An 18,295-nucleotide genomic window follows, 5' to 3' on the forward strand; every position below is an offset into this window, starting at 1 on the left:
TAACCCAGCATAAAAAAGTATAGAAAACTATGGATATTGAAACTTTCAGTAACTTTCATCTTTTGTGCCAGCGTATATTTAAAAGGATAGGTTGCATAGATTATAGATTAAAACAAGGTTTTGTTTTGCTCATGCTGCTATGATGTGCTTGGGAGATTTGTTCTTATATAATGTTTTTTTGTTGTTGTCACATTGTCTCCTGCAGGCAATCTTTGAACTATCCCAGGGAGAACAAGACCTAATTGAAGACTTGAAGCTTGCCAAGAAGGTGAGACAATAACACAGAGAAAGGTGCAAGATTCATCCCTGAGGGGGTGGAGAGCGTCATGAGCACATCCTGTACATAGCTGCAGGGTGGGGGTTTGAAACCAGGTGCAGGCTGCGGGCCACGTCTCTGACAGAATCTCAGATAGTCACCAGCACTCTTATTACCCCACTGCTGAGCAGTGTGCCGAGTTCAGAGACGCAGGGCTCTTATTACCCTGCTGCTGAGCAGTGTGCAGAGTTCAGAGACGCAGGGCTCTTATTACCCCGCTGCTGAGCAGTATGCAGAGTTCAGAGATGCAGGGCTACTCTGCGTTTGTTTAGAACACAGTTCCTTTCCCCTGGTGATCATTTCATAACTCTTTGATTTGAATGATCTGAACCATGCTGGATCTCAATAGCTGCTGCTTCTTCATTGATCTCATTTCATTGTAGTAATGTTAATAAATATAAATCATACTGGGGAAGACACCAGTGGGACTTGCAGACCTAAAGACAGCACTGTTCAGTGGTAAATGCATTGGATACATATGGGAAAAGCAAGGGAAGCTTCATTTTATCCCCAGGTAAAAAGCAGCAGAGCAGTTAAACTGTTATTTGGAAACGTTTCTCGCTACATTAATAACTTTCAAATTGTTATTCCTTCGTCAAGCCAAAAAAGATGTTGCCAGACACACTTCCGGTCGAAATGTTTGTCTAATTTCATAAAATTTCTCTTTAAGTTCAATGCTCTTAGCTTTTCCAGTACTTAGCGTGCAGTGTTGTGACTGGCAACCTGAAGTTGCAGAAAAGCAAACTTTACTGTACTGCAGCATGCACTTGAAAAATTAATTCTCTGATCGGAGCATTTTGTGGTTAATGCAAATCTCGACTAATTAAAGCATGTAGGTGAAGTGTACTCGATAGCTGTATTCATTTACAATGTGCCCACTTGCGTAAGGGAGGAGCTGTGTTGAGTGTTAGCTAAGGGAGCTCTTCTGTTTGTACACAGGCCTACCATGACCCCATGCTGAAGCTCTCCATTATGACAGAGCAGGAGCTCAACCAGATATTCGGGACTCTGGACTCTCTCATCCCTCTGCATGAAGGTAGAGAAACTTTTCTTTTTTTTACTTAAACACAAAGTTGCCCTGTTTTCAGAGCTGCCACAACAGTGAAGTCTCTTCCAGTGCCGTAAAGTTGTGTAAATGTTTGCAAGCTTCCTGCAAAGAAAATTGGCCTCCTTGTAATTGACAAACACTCCTCATGTTTCTGTGTTGGTCAGATCTTCTGAGCCGTCTTCGAGAAGCCAGGAAGCCGGACGGATCAACGGAGCATGTCGGCCACATCCTGGTAGGCTGGGTAAGGAAACTTGTGTTTGTAGCAGTCTGGCCAGATTGAACCCAGAGCAGAGACTCCTTCTTTGTGTTCCACTGAGAATGGCTTCCATTTCTGATTACTTAATTGCTGGCATAGGAAATCAAGCCTAAGCAGATCATTGCTTTCAATATTGCATTCCTCTTGTTGTTAGTTATAGTATAGGTTTATAAGCTTTTCTTTGAATGCAGTGCTTTTCTTTTACTTTTTGCACTGGAGTCCCCTAGTTCCAAAGAGCGCACCCTCAGACCGCCTCTTATAGAAGTTCCCCATGGTAAGTTTGCAGTTTTTCCCCCAAGCTTTTCCCTTGCTTACACCTTGCATTCACCATTGTTTCCCATAGTTTCCCATGTTTTTAATATGCTGTACAACCTCTCTGTGCTTTACCGTGCTTTCAATATGCTGTATTACACTGTGCTTTGATTTTAATGTGGGGAAACTTGCCTGGCTGAACAGGCCTCACAGACACCCCTCTTCTTCACTGATTTGTAAACCGAATGATGGTTACTGTAGAAATGTTGCTCTGGTCCTAATCATTTAATACATAATTAGGTATTTCTGAAATCATTGCAAACAGCCTAAAATAGATGTCAGTGTTTCCAACCCAAGCATCCGTTTCCCTCTGCAACCCCCTGAGTAATCAGCTTTATAATGGATTAATCAGAGCAGCCTCCCAAGGAGAAGGGCAGGAGAGGGGGGTGAACGAGCAGCCCAGCCTCCCGAGGAGAAGGGCAGGAAAGGGGGGTGAACGAGCAGCCCAGCCTCCTGAGGAGAAGGGCAGGAGAGGGGGGTGAACGAGCAGACCAGCCTCCCGAGGGCAAGGGCAGGAGAGGAGGCTGAACGAGCAGCCCAGCCTCCCAAGGTGAAGGGTAGGAGAGGGGATAGAATGAGCAGCCCAGCCTCCCAAGGTGAAGGGCAGAAGAGGGTGGTGAACGAGCAGCCCATCCTCCCGAGAAGAAGGGCAGGAGAGGGGGTTGAATGAGCAGCAGGGGGGGGGGGGAATGTTCCTGCAGCTTTAGGAAACAGAAGAAAAGAGGCAAACAAACAATAACTCAGGGGCTGAGCTGTTTTTCTAAAGTCTGGATTGCACAGTTACTCACTAAAGAGCAGCCTCTCTGGTGGAGTTTGCAATGGGATGGCCCTTAATGGAGCAGTGGTTTCCCCTCCAGTGGGAGGATATTCAGGGTTGACTGTTTCACTGCAGCTGTGACAGGACCCCTCTGCATTACAGCATAGATTAGTTTAACCTCATTGTGGCAAGAACAAAAGAGCTGCTTGTTGAGGCTGTTTTAAGATGTAATGGACCTCTTTACATGTGCAAATCAAAAAGAAATTGATCCTGCTGTAGAGGTCCAGCCACAGCCTTGCTGAAATACCTGCTTCTTTTGTTCTCAATAGACGCTATTCATCAGTCTGAAACTATAACCCCACCAGAAACTAGACCTTTCTGTGGGTTTAACATGCCTGTAGGAACCTCAATGACCTTTTCAATTGCATCCTTTCAATTGTACCTACAGTTAGTCTTAAAACACTTACCATAAGTTACAATGTCCATAGTTTACACTACTGTTAATAGCAACCACATGTCTCAAATGAGCGATTTCCAGCCCTGTTAATAGCAATCACATGTCTCACACAAGCGATCTCCAGCCCTCTGGGAAATATCACCTTTGGGAAAATGAGGACAGTTTACATATAAGTTACTGTTTAAAAATGTTTTACTGTGTTCTGAAAATACAGCATCCAGTGCAACAGAGCACAGAACCTTGCAATCTGCATGCTCACAGCAGTTGATTGGAAAGGTGGCAGGGCTAAGTACAGATGTCATTTAAATCATGAAAAAAGGAACCTCCTGGTGTTTTTGTTACAGACAGAAATAGGAGTCTTGTATTGTTTGAATTAGGCTTGGTACACTTAAGCCAACACTGTTGTAGAATTGCATAGACCACATGTAAAGTTTAGTTCAAGTCCTACTTAATAACTCAATGAAAATAATTATTTTAAATAAATAAATAATAATTTTTATATAACGCCTTTTTATAGTGGACCACCATCACAAAGTGCTTTACAAGATACGAGAACTATGTGTGTGAACTATGCATCAGTTGCAGAGTCACATACAACAACATCTCACCCCAAAGACAGAACACAAGGAAGTTAAGTGACTCGCTCAGGGTCACACAATGAGTCAGTGGCTGAGCTGGTATTTGAACCGGATACTTGTTGGTTACAAGCCTGTTTCTTTAACCACTGGACAACACAGCCTCCTATAAATGTTTTTATTGAACAATATTGTAATAATGCAATAGTGTTTAATGCATGCTTGAAGCAATGTTTTATTTTGCAATGTTGTTTTTTGTACTGTTATGACGGGTAGATGCAGTTTATTGGTGCACTCCTGATAAAGCACACGGTGTAGATCTAGTTTCTCCTGGAACTATGAATTGCTGAAGGTAGTGGTCCTCACAGTTTGCTTGTCTGAGCGCTCCTGTGTTTGTGGGATACAGTTTGCTTGTCTGAGCACTCCTGTGTTTGTGGGATACAGTTTGCTTGTCTGAGCGCTCCTGTGTTTGTTGGGTGCAGTTTGCTTGTCCCAGCGCTCCTGTGTTTGTGGGGTACAGTTTGCTTGTCCGAGCGCTCCTGTGTTTGTGGGGTGCAGTTTGCTTGTTAGAGAGCTCCTGTGTTTGTGGGATACAGTTTGCTTGTCTGAGCGCTCCTGTGTTTGTTGGGTGCAGTTTGCTTGTCTGAACGCTCCTGTGTTTGTGGGACACAGTTTGCTTGTCTGAGCGCTCCTGTGTTTGTTGGGTGCAGTTTGCTTATCCCAGCGCTCCTGTGTTTATAGGATGCAGGAGGAGGCAGACAGACAGGTGCTTCAAAGCAGAGGAGTCCCGCTTCCCTGTTTAAAGTGAATGTTGGAAGTTGGTTGTAGGATGTTCTTATGGAGTGTTTACAAACTGTTACTCATTAATGCCATCAGAGAGATAAGTAATGCAGCTTCTCACAATTGTTTACTACAGGGAACTGAATCACAGTGTTGTGGATAAACTTTAACTTATTTTTTAACATTATTGCTAAATGTGGGAAGCTACTGATTTCTAGTGTGCTAGAACCTTGTTTACTCAGGCTATTACAGTGTTCAGTGATGAGCCTTTGGTTTGGTGTTCAATGACACTTTGGAAAAAGTTCCCATTGATGATGAAGTCACGTTGATTAAGGGTTTAATATCAACCAGTGTGGGAGGTGTCAAGAGAAGAGGGTTACTTACACAACAGGAAACCACGCATTCACATTTCAATAATTATACAAGAGTGCTTATAGAGTTACTTGTGGGCTGTACAGCCATGATGAGGAAAAGGTATTAGTCACAGAGAGAGAGAGAGAGAGAGAGAGAGAGAGAGAGAGAGAGAGAGAGAGAGAGAGAGAGAGAGAGAAGAGAGAATAAGGCAGGTAGAGTTGCCACATGATGTGCTCTAGATCATATGCTATAAAATGAAGTTTTGGTTTGCTTCAGCTGCAGCCTCCATTCATTGTTGGCTGGGTGCAGTAACAGCTCATTGCCAAGAGATCCTGCCAGGGCCTGGTGCAATACACAGTCCTCACAGATAAGCTCCTGGAGCCGCAGCAGCATTGCTCTTGCTGTGATATTAAAGGTTTCAGGGCTTATTCAGCATGTTGTCTGTGCTGGGCACAACTAACCTGTTAGTGCTCTGAGAAAGAGCTGTCTTTTGGATTGTGTGCATTATAGTTAATGCAACTTTATGGAAATCGGCCACGTAGGAAGTTGTAATAATCTCTACCTACCAAGTCCAGTGCTCCGTCACCAATACCCTTTCTCAATATCTGCTGCTTAGTCCCGGCTGACTGTAGAATGACTGTATTTTTATTTCTTTACATTTCTTGCCTTTTTATTAATAGCACCACTGTGCCCCCCCACACCCTGTATTGACAGTATCCTGAATCTATCTTGCTTCTTCAGCTGCCCTGTCTGAACTCCTATGACAGATACTGCAGTAACCAGGTGGCAGCAAAGGCTCTTCTGGATCACAAGAAGCAGGACCACCGCGTGCACGACTTCCTGCAGCGCTGCCTCGAGTCGCCCTTCAGCCGCAAACTGGACCTCTGGAACTTCCTGGACACCCCGCGCAGCCGGCTGGTGAAGTACCCGCTGCTGCTCCGAGAGATCCTGAAGCACACAGCCAATGAGCACACAGACCAGCAGCACCTGGACGAGGCGGTGAGGTTCCCTCTTCTAGAGTGTGAGAGCAGGGAGGCTGACTGAGAGCAGGGCCTCCCAGCCTCAAGAGAGTGCAAAGCCCCATCTCTGATAAAACTGTACAAATAAGCAGCTTAGATGCAGCCCTGAAAGTCTTGCTTTCTGAGCAGTCTCTTTGCTAGTTGTATACAGTTAAAACAGTAATATGATGAAGGGATCACAAACAACCTCTCTTGTGCTTTTCCCATGGTTATACTATGCATAGTTGTCCATGCTTCACCGCACCTCTCTGTTCTTTACAATGCTTACATATGCTTTATTACATTTTGCTTTTACTATAGTAAACTTTAGAAAGGTTGTTGTTACATTTTATACAAATGGTTATTTTCTGAAGCAAGCACAAAGACAAATAAGTGAGAAATAAAACAATTTCTATAACTGTTACAGGAAGCAGCTGTGCAGGTCCTGTTGTGAATGATAATTAATTCCTTGCTACAATTGTTTCATTCCTTTTTTAAGCTATGCCTTTGCATTTGCTTTACTCAATGTCCTGGGAACCGCAGGACATTCTGAATAAAGTAAAAATCGCAGCTTTTTAATTGATTGATTATTATTCTTTGAACCGCACAAGTCCTCTTTCATTAATATTCTGGATTTACAAAGTCAGCACGCACCATTACACTTCAAATCAGTTTGAGAAGATGAAGGCATTTTTATTGAGGCAGCTGGCTGGCTTCATCCTGCTGTCTGAGAGCTTCCTTTTAATGTAATGTTTGGATTTGGGGTACACTGTAACTGCAATTCCATTTAATGTAAGTCTATACAGGTCACTTTGTAACTAAAACAACAGCTGATACAGATACCTCATTGAGCTCTCTCCCTGACAGTGGCGGATATAACTATCAAAGCAGTGTGCCGCGCTTTCTGTCTGGGGTTTGAGTTTCTAGATCACAATAGAAAGACACTCGTTTGGCACCTGAGAACCTTAATCACATTACCCCAGCCTGGCTGAAGAGGATTTAATTGCAGACTATTTGTCTTGCAACTGAATCTCTTTCACTGAGCCCTGTGAGGGCTGCTAAGGGGATGCTGCAGGGATTCCTAGCAGCGCTATGAGATGAAACTCGACCCGCTCCCACTGGACAACCCCAGTCACTCCGGCTCTCAGTAGACTGCTGGAGTGACAGAGGTTCAGTGGTTGTTAGATCGTGAATAGCTGAGAGGACCCAGCATGGGTCATCAGAAAAACTTGGGACTAAGTACCTGGCCTTATAATAATCTTTTATTACTGTTCCTGGCTTTCTGTCATTTGAACACACAGATTAGAGACGCAGTTTAGCAGGGGAGCACGATGCGGGACTCGAGGTGCAGAACCCATTTCCAGGTCTTCATGCATTTATTATGTAACGATGAGATAAGACTCGGGGCCTCCAGGACCAGATGTGTGCCCCCTGCTGTGCAGTATGGAGGTTGCGAGCGTTTTAAAAACAGCAGTACTGAAGATCTGTTCTGTTCTGTTAGCCATGCCTGACAGTTCTGTTTTGAATTCCTCCTCAGATCAACATTATTCAGGGAATCGTGGCAGAGATCAACGTGAAGACGGGGGAGTCGGAGTGCCAGTATTATAAGGAGAGGCTGGTTTACCCAGAGGACAACCAGAGGGACCTTCTCATTGAGAACTCCAGGGTTCTGAGCTGCCACGGGGAGCTGAAGAACAACAGAGGAGCAGTAAGTGTCTCGCCATCAAGGACACTCCCAGCATCCTTCTGAAATAATGTCAGATTTATCACACTCACAGCATCCTTCTGAAATAATGTCAGATTCATCACACTCACAGCAACCTTCTGAAATAATGTCAGATTCTTGGGTTTTAAAGCACCACACAACATGCTGAGAGATATCTTGATTGTAAAACAGAACAAGCCTTTCATTCACTTCCTCTTGAAAATCCTTTGAACAACTTGTTCTTCCAGAGGTCAACTTCATCTTCATAATCGCAGGTTCAAAAGGGATATGCAATCCATCTAGCAGTGAGGAGCCTGGCTTCTAGTCGTGTCAGTTGGCTGTTTAATTCTATGAGTCAAAGGCAGGCTGGGAATAAGAGTTTTAGAACCCACACAAAGTTTATTTTAGTGCTACTGAACAGGGTCTTGATTCAGTGGTGTCAGCGATGGAAGCTGCTCCTGAACACAGGGTCTTGATTCAGTGATATCAGCGATGGAAGCTGCTCCTGTTCTGAACTCAGGGTCTTGATTCAGTGATGTCAGCGATGGAAGCTGCTCCTGTTCTGAACACAGGGTCTTGATTCAGTGATGTCAGCGATGGAAGTTGCTCCTGTTCTGAACACAGGGTCTTGATTCAGTGATGTCAGCGATGGAAGTTGCTCCTGTTCTGAACACAGGGTCTTGATTCAGTAATGTCAGCGATGGAAGCTGCTCCTGATCACAGGGTCTTGATTCAGTGATGTCAGCGATGGAAGCTGGTTCTCAACACAGGGTCTTGATTCAGTGATGCCAGCGATGGAAGCTGGTTCTCAACACAGGGTCTTGATTCAGTGATGCCAGCGATGGAAGCTAGTTCTCAACACAGGGTCTTGATTCAGTGATGCCAGCGATGGAAGCTGGTTCACAACACCGGGTCTTGATTCAGTGATGTCAGAGAATGAAGCTGCTCTTGTGTCAGTTTGAAGAGGCTTCATTGGCTGGGGATGGGGTAGGAGATGATGAAAAGGTCCCCCCACAGTCTTGTTCTTTCAAACAGCCTCTCTTTCATGTAGCAGCTTTAGGTCTGATGCTGTTCACTTGGCCACATCAAAGAGCTCTGTCATCGTCCCTGGGTATGACCTTCAGTGAACTGAGGGTAATCAAGAACTAGGCGGGGTAGGCGGGGGACATGCTTTGATAAGATTTCTTTGAAGATTATTTTTGTAACTGGCCCCTGGTTCTTGTTTTTAGAAGGATATGTTTAGTTTTATGTGCCCACACTGTTTAAATTGCTGGTAAGTGACATAATAGGTTTACAAACAAATTTCTTTACGACATCTTCAGTGCCACCTTGATCACCTGAACAGTGTGTGGCACCAGTGGAGTCGAATACCTGAAAGTGTGCCGTTGATATAGATATATTGTGACAAGGTGGGGAAAGCTTTGTCTCTTTCAGGATCTGTTTTACTGCCTTCTGGTATAAATAAACACAGCTCACGATAGCAAATATATTTAAACGAGGCAGTGTCTGTATATTTATTGCCACAGCATCCTTTTTACAGGGGAACGGAACACAAACAATGTCCAAACTCCACTCTGGAGTGCTAACTAAACTTGTATTTTTTTCACTAAATATAAGATGACTAAGCAATTTCCCGACATAAAAAATAGTGTAACACACAGAGGGTACAAGCTACACATTATTCATGGTCCTGTATATCTACCCTCTATAATCTTTCCCCAGACTCTGTCACTATATATATATTTGCTTGATCTGTTGCTTGCAAAATTAACATCCTTTTTTCTTTTTCTTTCTTTTTTTTGTTTTCTTCAGAAACTCCATGTGTTCCTGTTCCAAGACGTCCTGGTCCTCACGCGAGCAGTCACCCTGAACGAACAGCTCTGTTTCCAGCTCTACCAGCAGCCCATCCCTGTGAAGGATCTAGCATGGGAGGACCTGCAAGATGGTGAGATCCGCCTGGGGGGATCAATCCGTGGGGCCTTCAGCAACAATGAGAGAAGTAAGTAGCAGTCAAAGGGTAGCCCTGGACAAGCCATTGTCATCCGTCAGAATCCTCAAAGTTTTATGAAGCAGACTTTACAACAACACAGCCTTTGACACTGAAGTGTGTTTCCTGTACATATCGCAAGTGTGTGACAGTCCGAGCCCCTTATGCTGTTTTCAGATAAGTAGAAAGAAAGTAGATTTTGAACTGCAGCCCCAACATTTTTATATATATTTTTTTTGCAGCCAAAAACTTCCTCCGGGTGACCTTCAGGAGCGGTTCCCAGCTGCAAGCCCTTCTGCTCCAGGCCAACGACAGCTTCAACAAGCAGCAGTGGCTCAACTGTATCCGGCAGGCCAAGGACGCGGTGCTGCGGGCCTGCGGGGACTCTGTGAGGGGTCGGTCCCCAGAAGCACAACCTTTCCAGAACTCTGTGGGGGGAAGGTACCTGGACCCACAGCCCCTCTTCTCCCCTCCGGGGGGAAGCAACAACAGCAAAACAGCGCAGGAAATACCAAAGTCTGACCGAATGGACCACTCAGTCAATGAGTCAGACTGCAGCATGGACACCAGCGAGATGAACGCAGACTGTGAACAGATGGAACAAACAGATCAACACAGCAAACCTCTGGAGAGCAACGTCTGAGCTTGGGGCAGGAGGGAAAGCAAACAGAAACACTGTGTCGTGTGCAGCACGTCTTCAACCTGTACAGTATTGGAATTCCACAGGGTGGGGGTAAGGGTGGCATGGAGAAGGAGATGTTTGGTGAAGCACTTTTTATTTCTCGTGATGACGCCAGCAGTTTCGTGACTGTAGTAATGTAACGGCCAGTTTTGTCTGTCTGTGTGAGTCAGAAAATCTGTGTCTAGTCCTGTGTAACCTTTCGTGGTAGATGGAGGTACTTGACCAGAAAGCTGTCATTGCAATCCTGCTGGAAAACTCTTGATTTTCTTTCTTGCTACTGTCCTCCTGTGGGTGGATGTAACCTGACTCCCCTTTCAAAGAAAGCTGACAAAGTCAATCTAGTTAAGAATACTGTCAGGTGCCTCATGCTGCATCATGGGTGCCCAATCGTGGTGTCAGAGAAGGTGCATAGCCAAGTGTTAGATCCAATTTAGTACTACTGTTCAATCAATGAGATAACAGAAACAACAACAAAAAAAGATTTATTTAGGATAGATTTATAGAATGTTTACAAGTGCTGTTGATGACCAACAGAATGTTTAGGACAATCAGAAGAGCAACCGGGATCACAAGCCAGTCCGTGTGCAGGCCTTGGCATTATGCATTGTGTGTCTGCATTTACTTCAGTACTCTTAGCCTGCACAGGGATGGAGAGGGTCATTGTGTGTCTGCATTTATTTCAGTACTGTTAGCCTGCACAGTCTGCCATCCTCACTGGGGCTGAGCCGATTCAGACTGGTTTGGTCTCGGTCTGTCTGCTGCCAATGGAAATGAACAGGACTGGTCTAAAATCAAATGGAGACGTGGCATTATATTGTATATTTGTCAAATATAGGGGGGGAGGACATGGGAATTTTGGAAAAGGATATTTACTTAATATCAGAATAAGTTGAAGCAGAAGCAGTTACTCTTCTGAATATTGTGGCCCATGAATGTTAATAAAAGTGAAAAGCCCCACACTGTTGTGCCGGGCACTGGCTGTGTTCTGCCGCTGTACCTTGTTAACCCCTGATAACTGAAGCGGGTTATCCCAGAGGACTGTGTCTGTCTGCAACACTGAGCTGCTGTCCGATTCAAAATAAAGAGGGGACGGAAAAGAGTCTTACAGCACATGTTAATATTACAGGCACACTGTTGCAGACAGAAAGAAACTGAGAAAGGGTCTCGGAGTGTTGTTTTAAACTGTAGCCTATGAGACTCTGCTTCAATACCAGAGACACTGTTTCCAGCCCAATTACATCAAAAAGGCCTTAATGTGATTAACAAGAATGTCTAATGCCACAATGAATCGCTTTTACATGAGACAGACAGAGTGTTCATAGCAGAAATGTAACTGCTAAATTATTGCCAAAAAGTTGTTTTTTATTTGTATGTTTTATAAATCTCATAATATAGAATGTTTGTGGCATTCTGCTCTTTGTAAATACAGCAAGGTCATTTGCATTATGGGATCAGTGTGGCGCGGGGTAATCCATATGAAACCAGGTATATTCCTTTCTTATTGTTTAAAAGTATTGTCTAATTGTATTCTTTAGGACTTTTGTTTGTATGTTTCTAGTTTGTACACTTGGTGTAAGAAGGTTGTGGTTATTTGGCAATGCTTCTCATGTAGTTCAAGGTTGCATATGTGGGGTTGGTTTGTAAGAGTACGAGGCAGGACTGGGAAAGGCGAATGCTGATGGGATCGGAGTATGAAATAAAGACTATATGTATTATATTTTCTGGAAGGCAATGGCACGTTTTATATTTTTATTTAGCGCCACGTAGAAAGAAAGAGGTAGGTTGTGAGATGGTTTGTGGAGATTAATTTTGAAATGAAATCTGAAATATTTTTTGTAACTTCCATGAAGCATTACCAAATAAAGAATGTGAAGCCTGACCTGTCTAAGTGTGGTTAGTTTGACAAGATGAAAGAGGAGCAGCTGCTGGTGCAGAGTCTAGCCAGTTCACCCAATGGTAAAACCAAATGAAGTAAGAAGTAAGGGTATGCTGTATAAACACATGCAGCTCTCACACTGTCCTGTATAAACACATGCAGCTCTCACACTGTCCTGTATAAACACATGCAGCTCTCACACTGTCCTGTATAAACACATGCAGCTCTCACACTGTCCTGTATAAACACATGCAGCTCTCACACTGGCCTGTATAAACACATGTAGCTCTCACACTGTCCTGTATAAACACATGCAGCTCTCACACTGTCCTGTATAAACACATGCAGCTCTCACACTGGCCTGTATAAACACTTTGAGCTCTAGCACTGACCTGTATAAAACACATTCTGCTAAACTCCACAATGGGCACTGTATGCCGTTTTCTTGAAGTACAATGTGAGAAATGCAGAAGGGCAGCATTGAAATATCTTGAAGGAGTCGGCAATACATTCATTAGCAGCTTCAAAACAAATATAGCAGTGTGTGTAAACTGTATACATGTGAGACCTAGACAACGATAGTAATTCATAGTAGATAAGATGTATTTTTGTTCTATTCATCACCTTGCAAACAATCACTTTATCATCCAATCTGCTGTACACAGTATACCTCTGCAAATCATTTCCTATTAAACAGCTCTGTTCTTGTTTAAGAATAGAACCTTTCCTGGGCTTGGCTGGCATCCTGTTATCATGATGTCATGCACATACAACACAGTGGTCCCTCTCACTTTCCCAGGCCTCTGCTCACCACTGCAGACAAAGGGTATATTTAGCTGGATCACATCACCACACCTCTGAGGTGTCTGGGGCTGAGTGAACCCTTTATTTACATGCAGCCTCCGGCCATTCTTAGTGCAGACACACACAAAGCAAAGCTGTTTGCCATCGACACAAGGAGCCTGGGTGCACTGCATACAATGACAATGGAGCACTCTCTTTTAAAGGTTTGCTGGCTGCTCCCTCTAATCATGCTGAAAGGTTTCTTACTCATTCAGTGACAAGGCCTGCAGGACTCGCGACTAGCCTGACCCGCAGCATAGGAAATAAAAAGGCACGAGTTTAAACTCTACATCTACAGTATGAAAAGACACCACATTATAAGTAAATACGTTGTGTGTAGGGTGTCTCTTAATGTTATAAAATATTTCCTCTCCTATAGTTTGGGTTCTGTCTACTAAATTGTGCAAAATAATCTCTTATAATAAGAGACACCCTACACACAACATATCAACTAATTGTGAATCACAAAAAACAGACTGTAATCAAGAACTACTATTAAACATAAAAGTGCTGCTCAATTTCACGTACGAAGTGTAACCATTACCAAATGGGTGTTTACCTCCTAAAGAGCCCAAAACCTGAATAGATATACCAAAGCTGAGCGACAGTGCCTGTGACGCAGACATTTCCATCCCCCGATGGTTGATTTCCATTACATAAGAGTAGATGTTGAACTTCATGCTGATTTGAACTCGGCTCTCGCCAAGATAAGCACCAACTAAGACTTAGCTTTGCAGAAAACTAATGTGATCCATCTGCATCTCCATCCATTTGCGTTGTTTTCCATCTGATGATGTAGATATCCTTCTGTCTGGTGTTGATTGCTGAAGTGTAATGCTGGCTCCAGGGATCAGCTTATTTTGCCTCCCCAACGCATCAGTACACACAACAGCTGCGATGCTGGCTCCAGGGATCAATCCAGGGCGGTCTCCCCAGCGCATCAGCATGACAACCGCCTGGATTGAACTAAGTAGGGTACATCTCTGGGATCTTCAAGAAAACACCTTCCATCCTCAGTGTTTCGTTGACTAGCTCACGACACCTCAAGAGGGCTCAACAGTGATTCTGGTGTCCCAGCATCACCCTCCTCCATCCCCCACTCAGCTCAGCCCAGCTCAGCTCAGCTTACTTACCTGTACATCAGCGTTGCTTTCTTTCTATTCTGCTTGAGATCCCTATCCGGAATCTTTCGGTCTCAACCACAGCCAGTTGCTGCTTCAGATAAGTTCTTCACTGTGTGACGCAACTCTTGGCCACTGAACCCGATGTCTCTGAGAAACCGAGTTGTAGAGCATGCCACAAATCCTTGACAACCCATCTCCACTGTGTAAACTCGGACGATCCATCCTTGCTGTTCCGCTTCATCAGCTAGTTGAGCATACTGAAGTATAAGCCATTGACCAAGAGCTGCCAGCATTTTCCAGTTTCTAGCATCTTCCAGTTGTCCTGAGCGAGGCCTGGTTTTAACACCTTTTCTTGGTGGTTGCTCTCCTAGACGGAGGAATATTGTCTTTTGTGTGAAATGCTTTGATGGAACTGGTGGCAACTTATTGGTTAGGTTACGCTTGTCTTCCGATGCTAAGGCTAAACATAGCAGCACCTGTCCAGGCGCCAAGTAAACTGTCCTTGGCTAAGACCCACCTTACATCCTGTCAAAATGTACCTTAATGTTGCAGGTGATGAACACAAAGAACATGAGGGATCCTCACCCACCCAGCGGTTTAGGTTCTGTGGTGATGGGTAACATACCAAGGGTAATGTACTATACCGAGAGTACCATACTGAAGGTCCCATACTGAGGGTCCCGAACCGTACCGAGTTTACTGTACTGAGGGTCCCGTACCGTACCTAGAATCCTGTATAGTACCTAGGGTGATGTACTTAGGATCCCGTAGCTTACCAAGGGTAACGTACTGAGGGTAACGTACCGAGGGTCCTGTACCATACCTAGGGTCCCATATAGTACCTAGGATGATGTACCAAGGATCCCTTAGCTTACCAAGGGTAACATGCTGAGGGTCCTGTACCATACCAAGGGTAACGTACCAAGGGTCCCATACTATACAGAAGGTCCTGTACCATACCAAGGGTACCATACCCAGGGTCCCGTACCGTATTGAGGGTTCTATTCCATACAGAGGGTCCCGTACCATATCAAAGGTCCCATACTGAACTGAGGGTAACGTACCGAGGGTCCCATACCGTACCAAGGGTCCCGTACCATACAAAGGGTTCCATACCATACCAAGGGTAACGTACAATACAGAGGGTAACGTACCGAGGGTAACGTACCGAGGGTACCGTACCATACCGAGGGTACCATACCGAGGGTAAGGTACTGAGGGTCCCGAACCGTACCGAGGGTAACGTACCAAGGGTACCATACCGAGGGTAATGTACTGAGGGTACCATACCATACCGAGGTTACCATACCAGCCTTCGCCTTTCACCTCGCTGTTGACTTCCTAGCTCTCATTGAAACCTGGATCTCTCCTGATAACACTACCTCGGTCGTCCTTTCCTCTCTCTATATCCTCTTCCACTCTCCTCGCCCCTCTGGATGGGGTGGGGGAACAAGACTTCTGTCCTGTCCCTCCCGCTCTTTTTCGTCCCCCTGCTCTCTCCTCTCTCTGTTAGCACCTTTGAGTTTCACGCTGTTGAAATCACCTCCCCTTGTTGCCTATTCTTCATTGTTTTCTGCTGCACTCCTGGACCCCTTACTCACTTTCTTGATGAGCTTCACTTCCTTCTCTCCTCCTCTCTCTCTCTCCACCCCTGTTGTTTCATCAGGTGACTTCAACATCCACCTGTCCAACCATATCCTCTCTATTGGATTTCTTCCCCTTCTCCACTCCTGCGCCTTCTGTCACTCCTCTGCTGTTCTCCCGACCCCCCCCCCCCCCCCCCCCCCCCCCCCCCCCCCCCCAGCTTGAATGTGCACATGCAGTAAGTGTTGCAGGCCAGCACTAAAATAGGTTATTTATCTAGTTATAATGAAACCTACATGGTAAAACACTGCCCTCTGCTGGTTATGAACTCAGTATACTGACTGTTACCTGTAAAGTCATAATTGAAGCGTGATGCTATACGATATTATAATAATATTATCTAATAGTAAACCCTTCATATAATGATGAATTTGTTCAAGAGTTTTGTATCAGTATATCTTGTATATTGCTTTATGGGTTGAAAAAAATGCAGTGGTAAAATAATGTAATATTCTGCAAAGAACAAGAAACAGGCATCAGTGTTCAGTTTACAACCAGAAGAGGGCAGTGTTCTCCAATTATAAGCACTAATTAAGGTACTGAAGCATCCTTGTACTGTGTTGAATCTTTATTTATTCTTATTCATCGTTTATTTCTTGGTATTCATTCAATCCTGTAAAAGAGTTCACTTCATTTTAAAATGACATTCTTATATGGCTTTCATTCACAGCGTGACCCTCCACCTCCCAATAGCAGCTCATCATTCATAGCACCTTGAGAAATGCAAGACATTTCAGTCCTATAATTCCATGCTGTGTTGGTTTTCAATTGCAATATTGCTCCTTAAGTAATAATTAGGCAGATCGTGGTAGACAAACCATGTTTCAATTCAAACTGGATTCATTTGAAAATGTTGCGCATATGCAATGCTGTAGAGCAATGGGACACTAGAGATAATCAGGTACAAGGATATACATTTAATAAGTGATGGTTAACTGCCAGCAGCCCTCTAAACACTTCTATTTAATAATATGCTAATCTGTAGTTTGTCATAAAGAGATAATCATGTCACTAAATGAGGGTATTTAAGCAATGGGATGATTGTTTAATTATTGTTAAATTACTTTACTATCTAAACTGACATCTTTTGGCTGTAGGAGTAAGTTAAAGAGAAGTAGACAAGACTTGCAAAACGGAGTCTCTCATAGAGATGCAAGTAGCGTGTGACATGGTTCTACCTACACGCTTCAACACATGGCACATGTATCACAAACCCTGTTCCAAGTATATCTCAGCTGGACTTTATTACTTTCTAAATCAAGCATGCATTCTCCTGTTATACAATTAAACAGACTCATCTTTAGTTCATATCCCTCTGCAGTTCTCAGCAAGCTGTCTATGCATCCTTGAAGCTCTGCACGCAAACCCTGTGACTAAAGCATGATCTATGAGACAGCTACCTAAATACAAAGGACTGTTTTTACTTTGTATACAAAGAGGGCTTCACATTGGATTTGGTTTCCTTTTATAAGTTCACTTCCTTTGTGTGCCACAAGCAATAGGACCTCTTGACTCCACAAAGATTCCTGTGGGCAGCACAGAACGTGAGTGTGAGGTCCAGGTGGGGCACTTTTTCCTGTCACACAGGAAGGAAGTGAACTTGTCGTGGGAAAAACTGGTTTGGTCCCAGTGAAATCTGGGAAACAAAAATATCAAGAGCAAGGCAATAGGGGACTTGTGTCGTTGTGCTACTGAGATGGTAAAAAAGGCTTTTCATCATCACCCACTGAAGTCAGTCATGGCAAACTGATGGGGTCATTGTTTTGGTTATGTGTCAGTGTCGATACCATTTACAAGGAAGTACAACAATCTCAGAAAGGAGCTTGTTTTCTTAATTTGAATATACAGTAATTTTAAAAAAATATGTTATTGTTTGCTTTTATCATTCATTTTTACATATCTAATTATCATTGTATTGTACATCAACATTCCTTTGCTAGCATTTAAAAAAAAATATAGTGTGATGAATTATTTTACCCCGAATTTTCTCCCCAGTTTGGAAAGTCAAATAATGTTTTCCCCTCATTGTAGCAGTTCCCCACACAGCTCAAGAGAACTGAAGGTTCAGTGGCATCCTCCGATCCGATAACAGAGCCAACGTCCTCTTCTACACCCAGGAACCGTATTTACAAAAAGAAGAATGACAAAGACATTAAGTAGAATGGCAAAGACATAAAGTCTCATTCCAATGGCAGGAGACTGTCCGGTACCAAATCAGTCTGAATCGGCTCAGCCCCAGTGAGGGTGGCAGACTGGCACAAATAAGTCCTGCCAACCCACACTGACGAAGGAAGATCCCCAATTAGAATCCAAATGCAAAGGAAACGCAGAAAAAAAGCACAAAAAGCTGTCAGTTATTTAATCTATCTGGAAATACTGGAGGCAAGTGAAGGAAGTGAAGGCCCACTCTCTTGAGGCTGGGAGGCCCTACTCTCAGTCAGCCTCCCTGCTCTCACACTTTAGGAGAGGCCTAGTCCAGGTGCTGCTGGTCTGTGAGCTTGATGGCTGTCTGCTTAAGGATCTCTTGGAGCAGCATCAGGTACTTCTCCAGCCGACTGCGCAGGGTTCCAGAGGTCCACCT

At 44.1% G+C, this 18,295-nt stretch overlaps 1 protein-coding gene across 4 annotated transcripts in view; it reads left to right on the top strand.

Annotated features, from left to right (window-relative positions):
• LOC121328631 (rho guanine nucleotide exchange factor 3-like) overlaps positions 1-12,104 on the top strand; it is a 59,505-nt gene extending 47,401 nt beyond the window's left edge. For all 4 annotated transcript variants that reach the window (XM_041273493.1, XM_041273492.1, XM_041273495.1 and 1 more), the window contains 7 exons: positions 206-268; positions 1,256-1,352; positions 1,529-1,605; positions 5,597-5,854; positions 7,391-7,561; positions 9,371-9,557; positions 9,788-12,104. In XM_041273493.1, the coding sequence (XP_041129427.1) occupies positions 206-268; positions 1,256-1,352; positions 1,529-1,605; positions 5,597-5,854; positions 7,391-7,561; positions 9,371-9,557; positions 9,788-10,188 (1,254 nt within the window). In that variant the 3' untranslated portion in view covers positions 10,189-12,104. The remainder of the gene's footprint in view (positions 1-205; positions 269-1,255; positions 1,353-1,528; positions 1,606-5,596; positions 5,855-7,390; positions 7,562-9,370; positions 9,558-9,787) is intronic.
• The last annotated feature ends 6,191 nt before the right edge of the window (positions 12,105-18,295 follow it).

Source organism: Polyodon spathula, chromosome 16, assembly GCF_017654505.1.
Source record: "Polyodon spathula isolate WHYD16114869_AA chromosome 16, ASM1765450v1, whole genome shotgun sequence".
Classification (NCBI taxonomy): Eukaryota; Metazoa; Chordata; class Actinopteri; order Acipenseriformes; family Polyodontidae; genus Polyodon; species Polyodon spathula.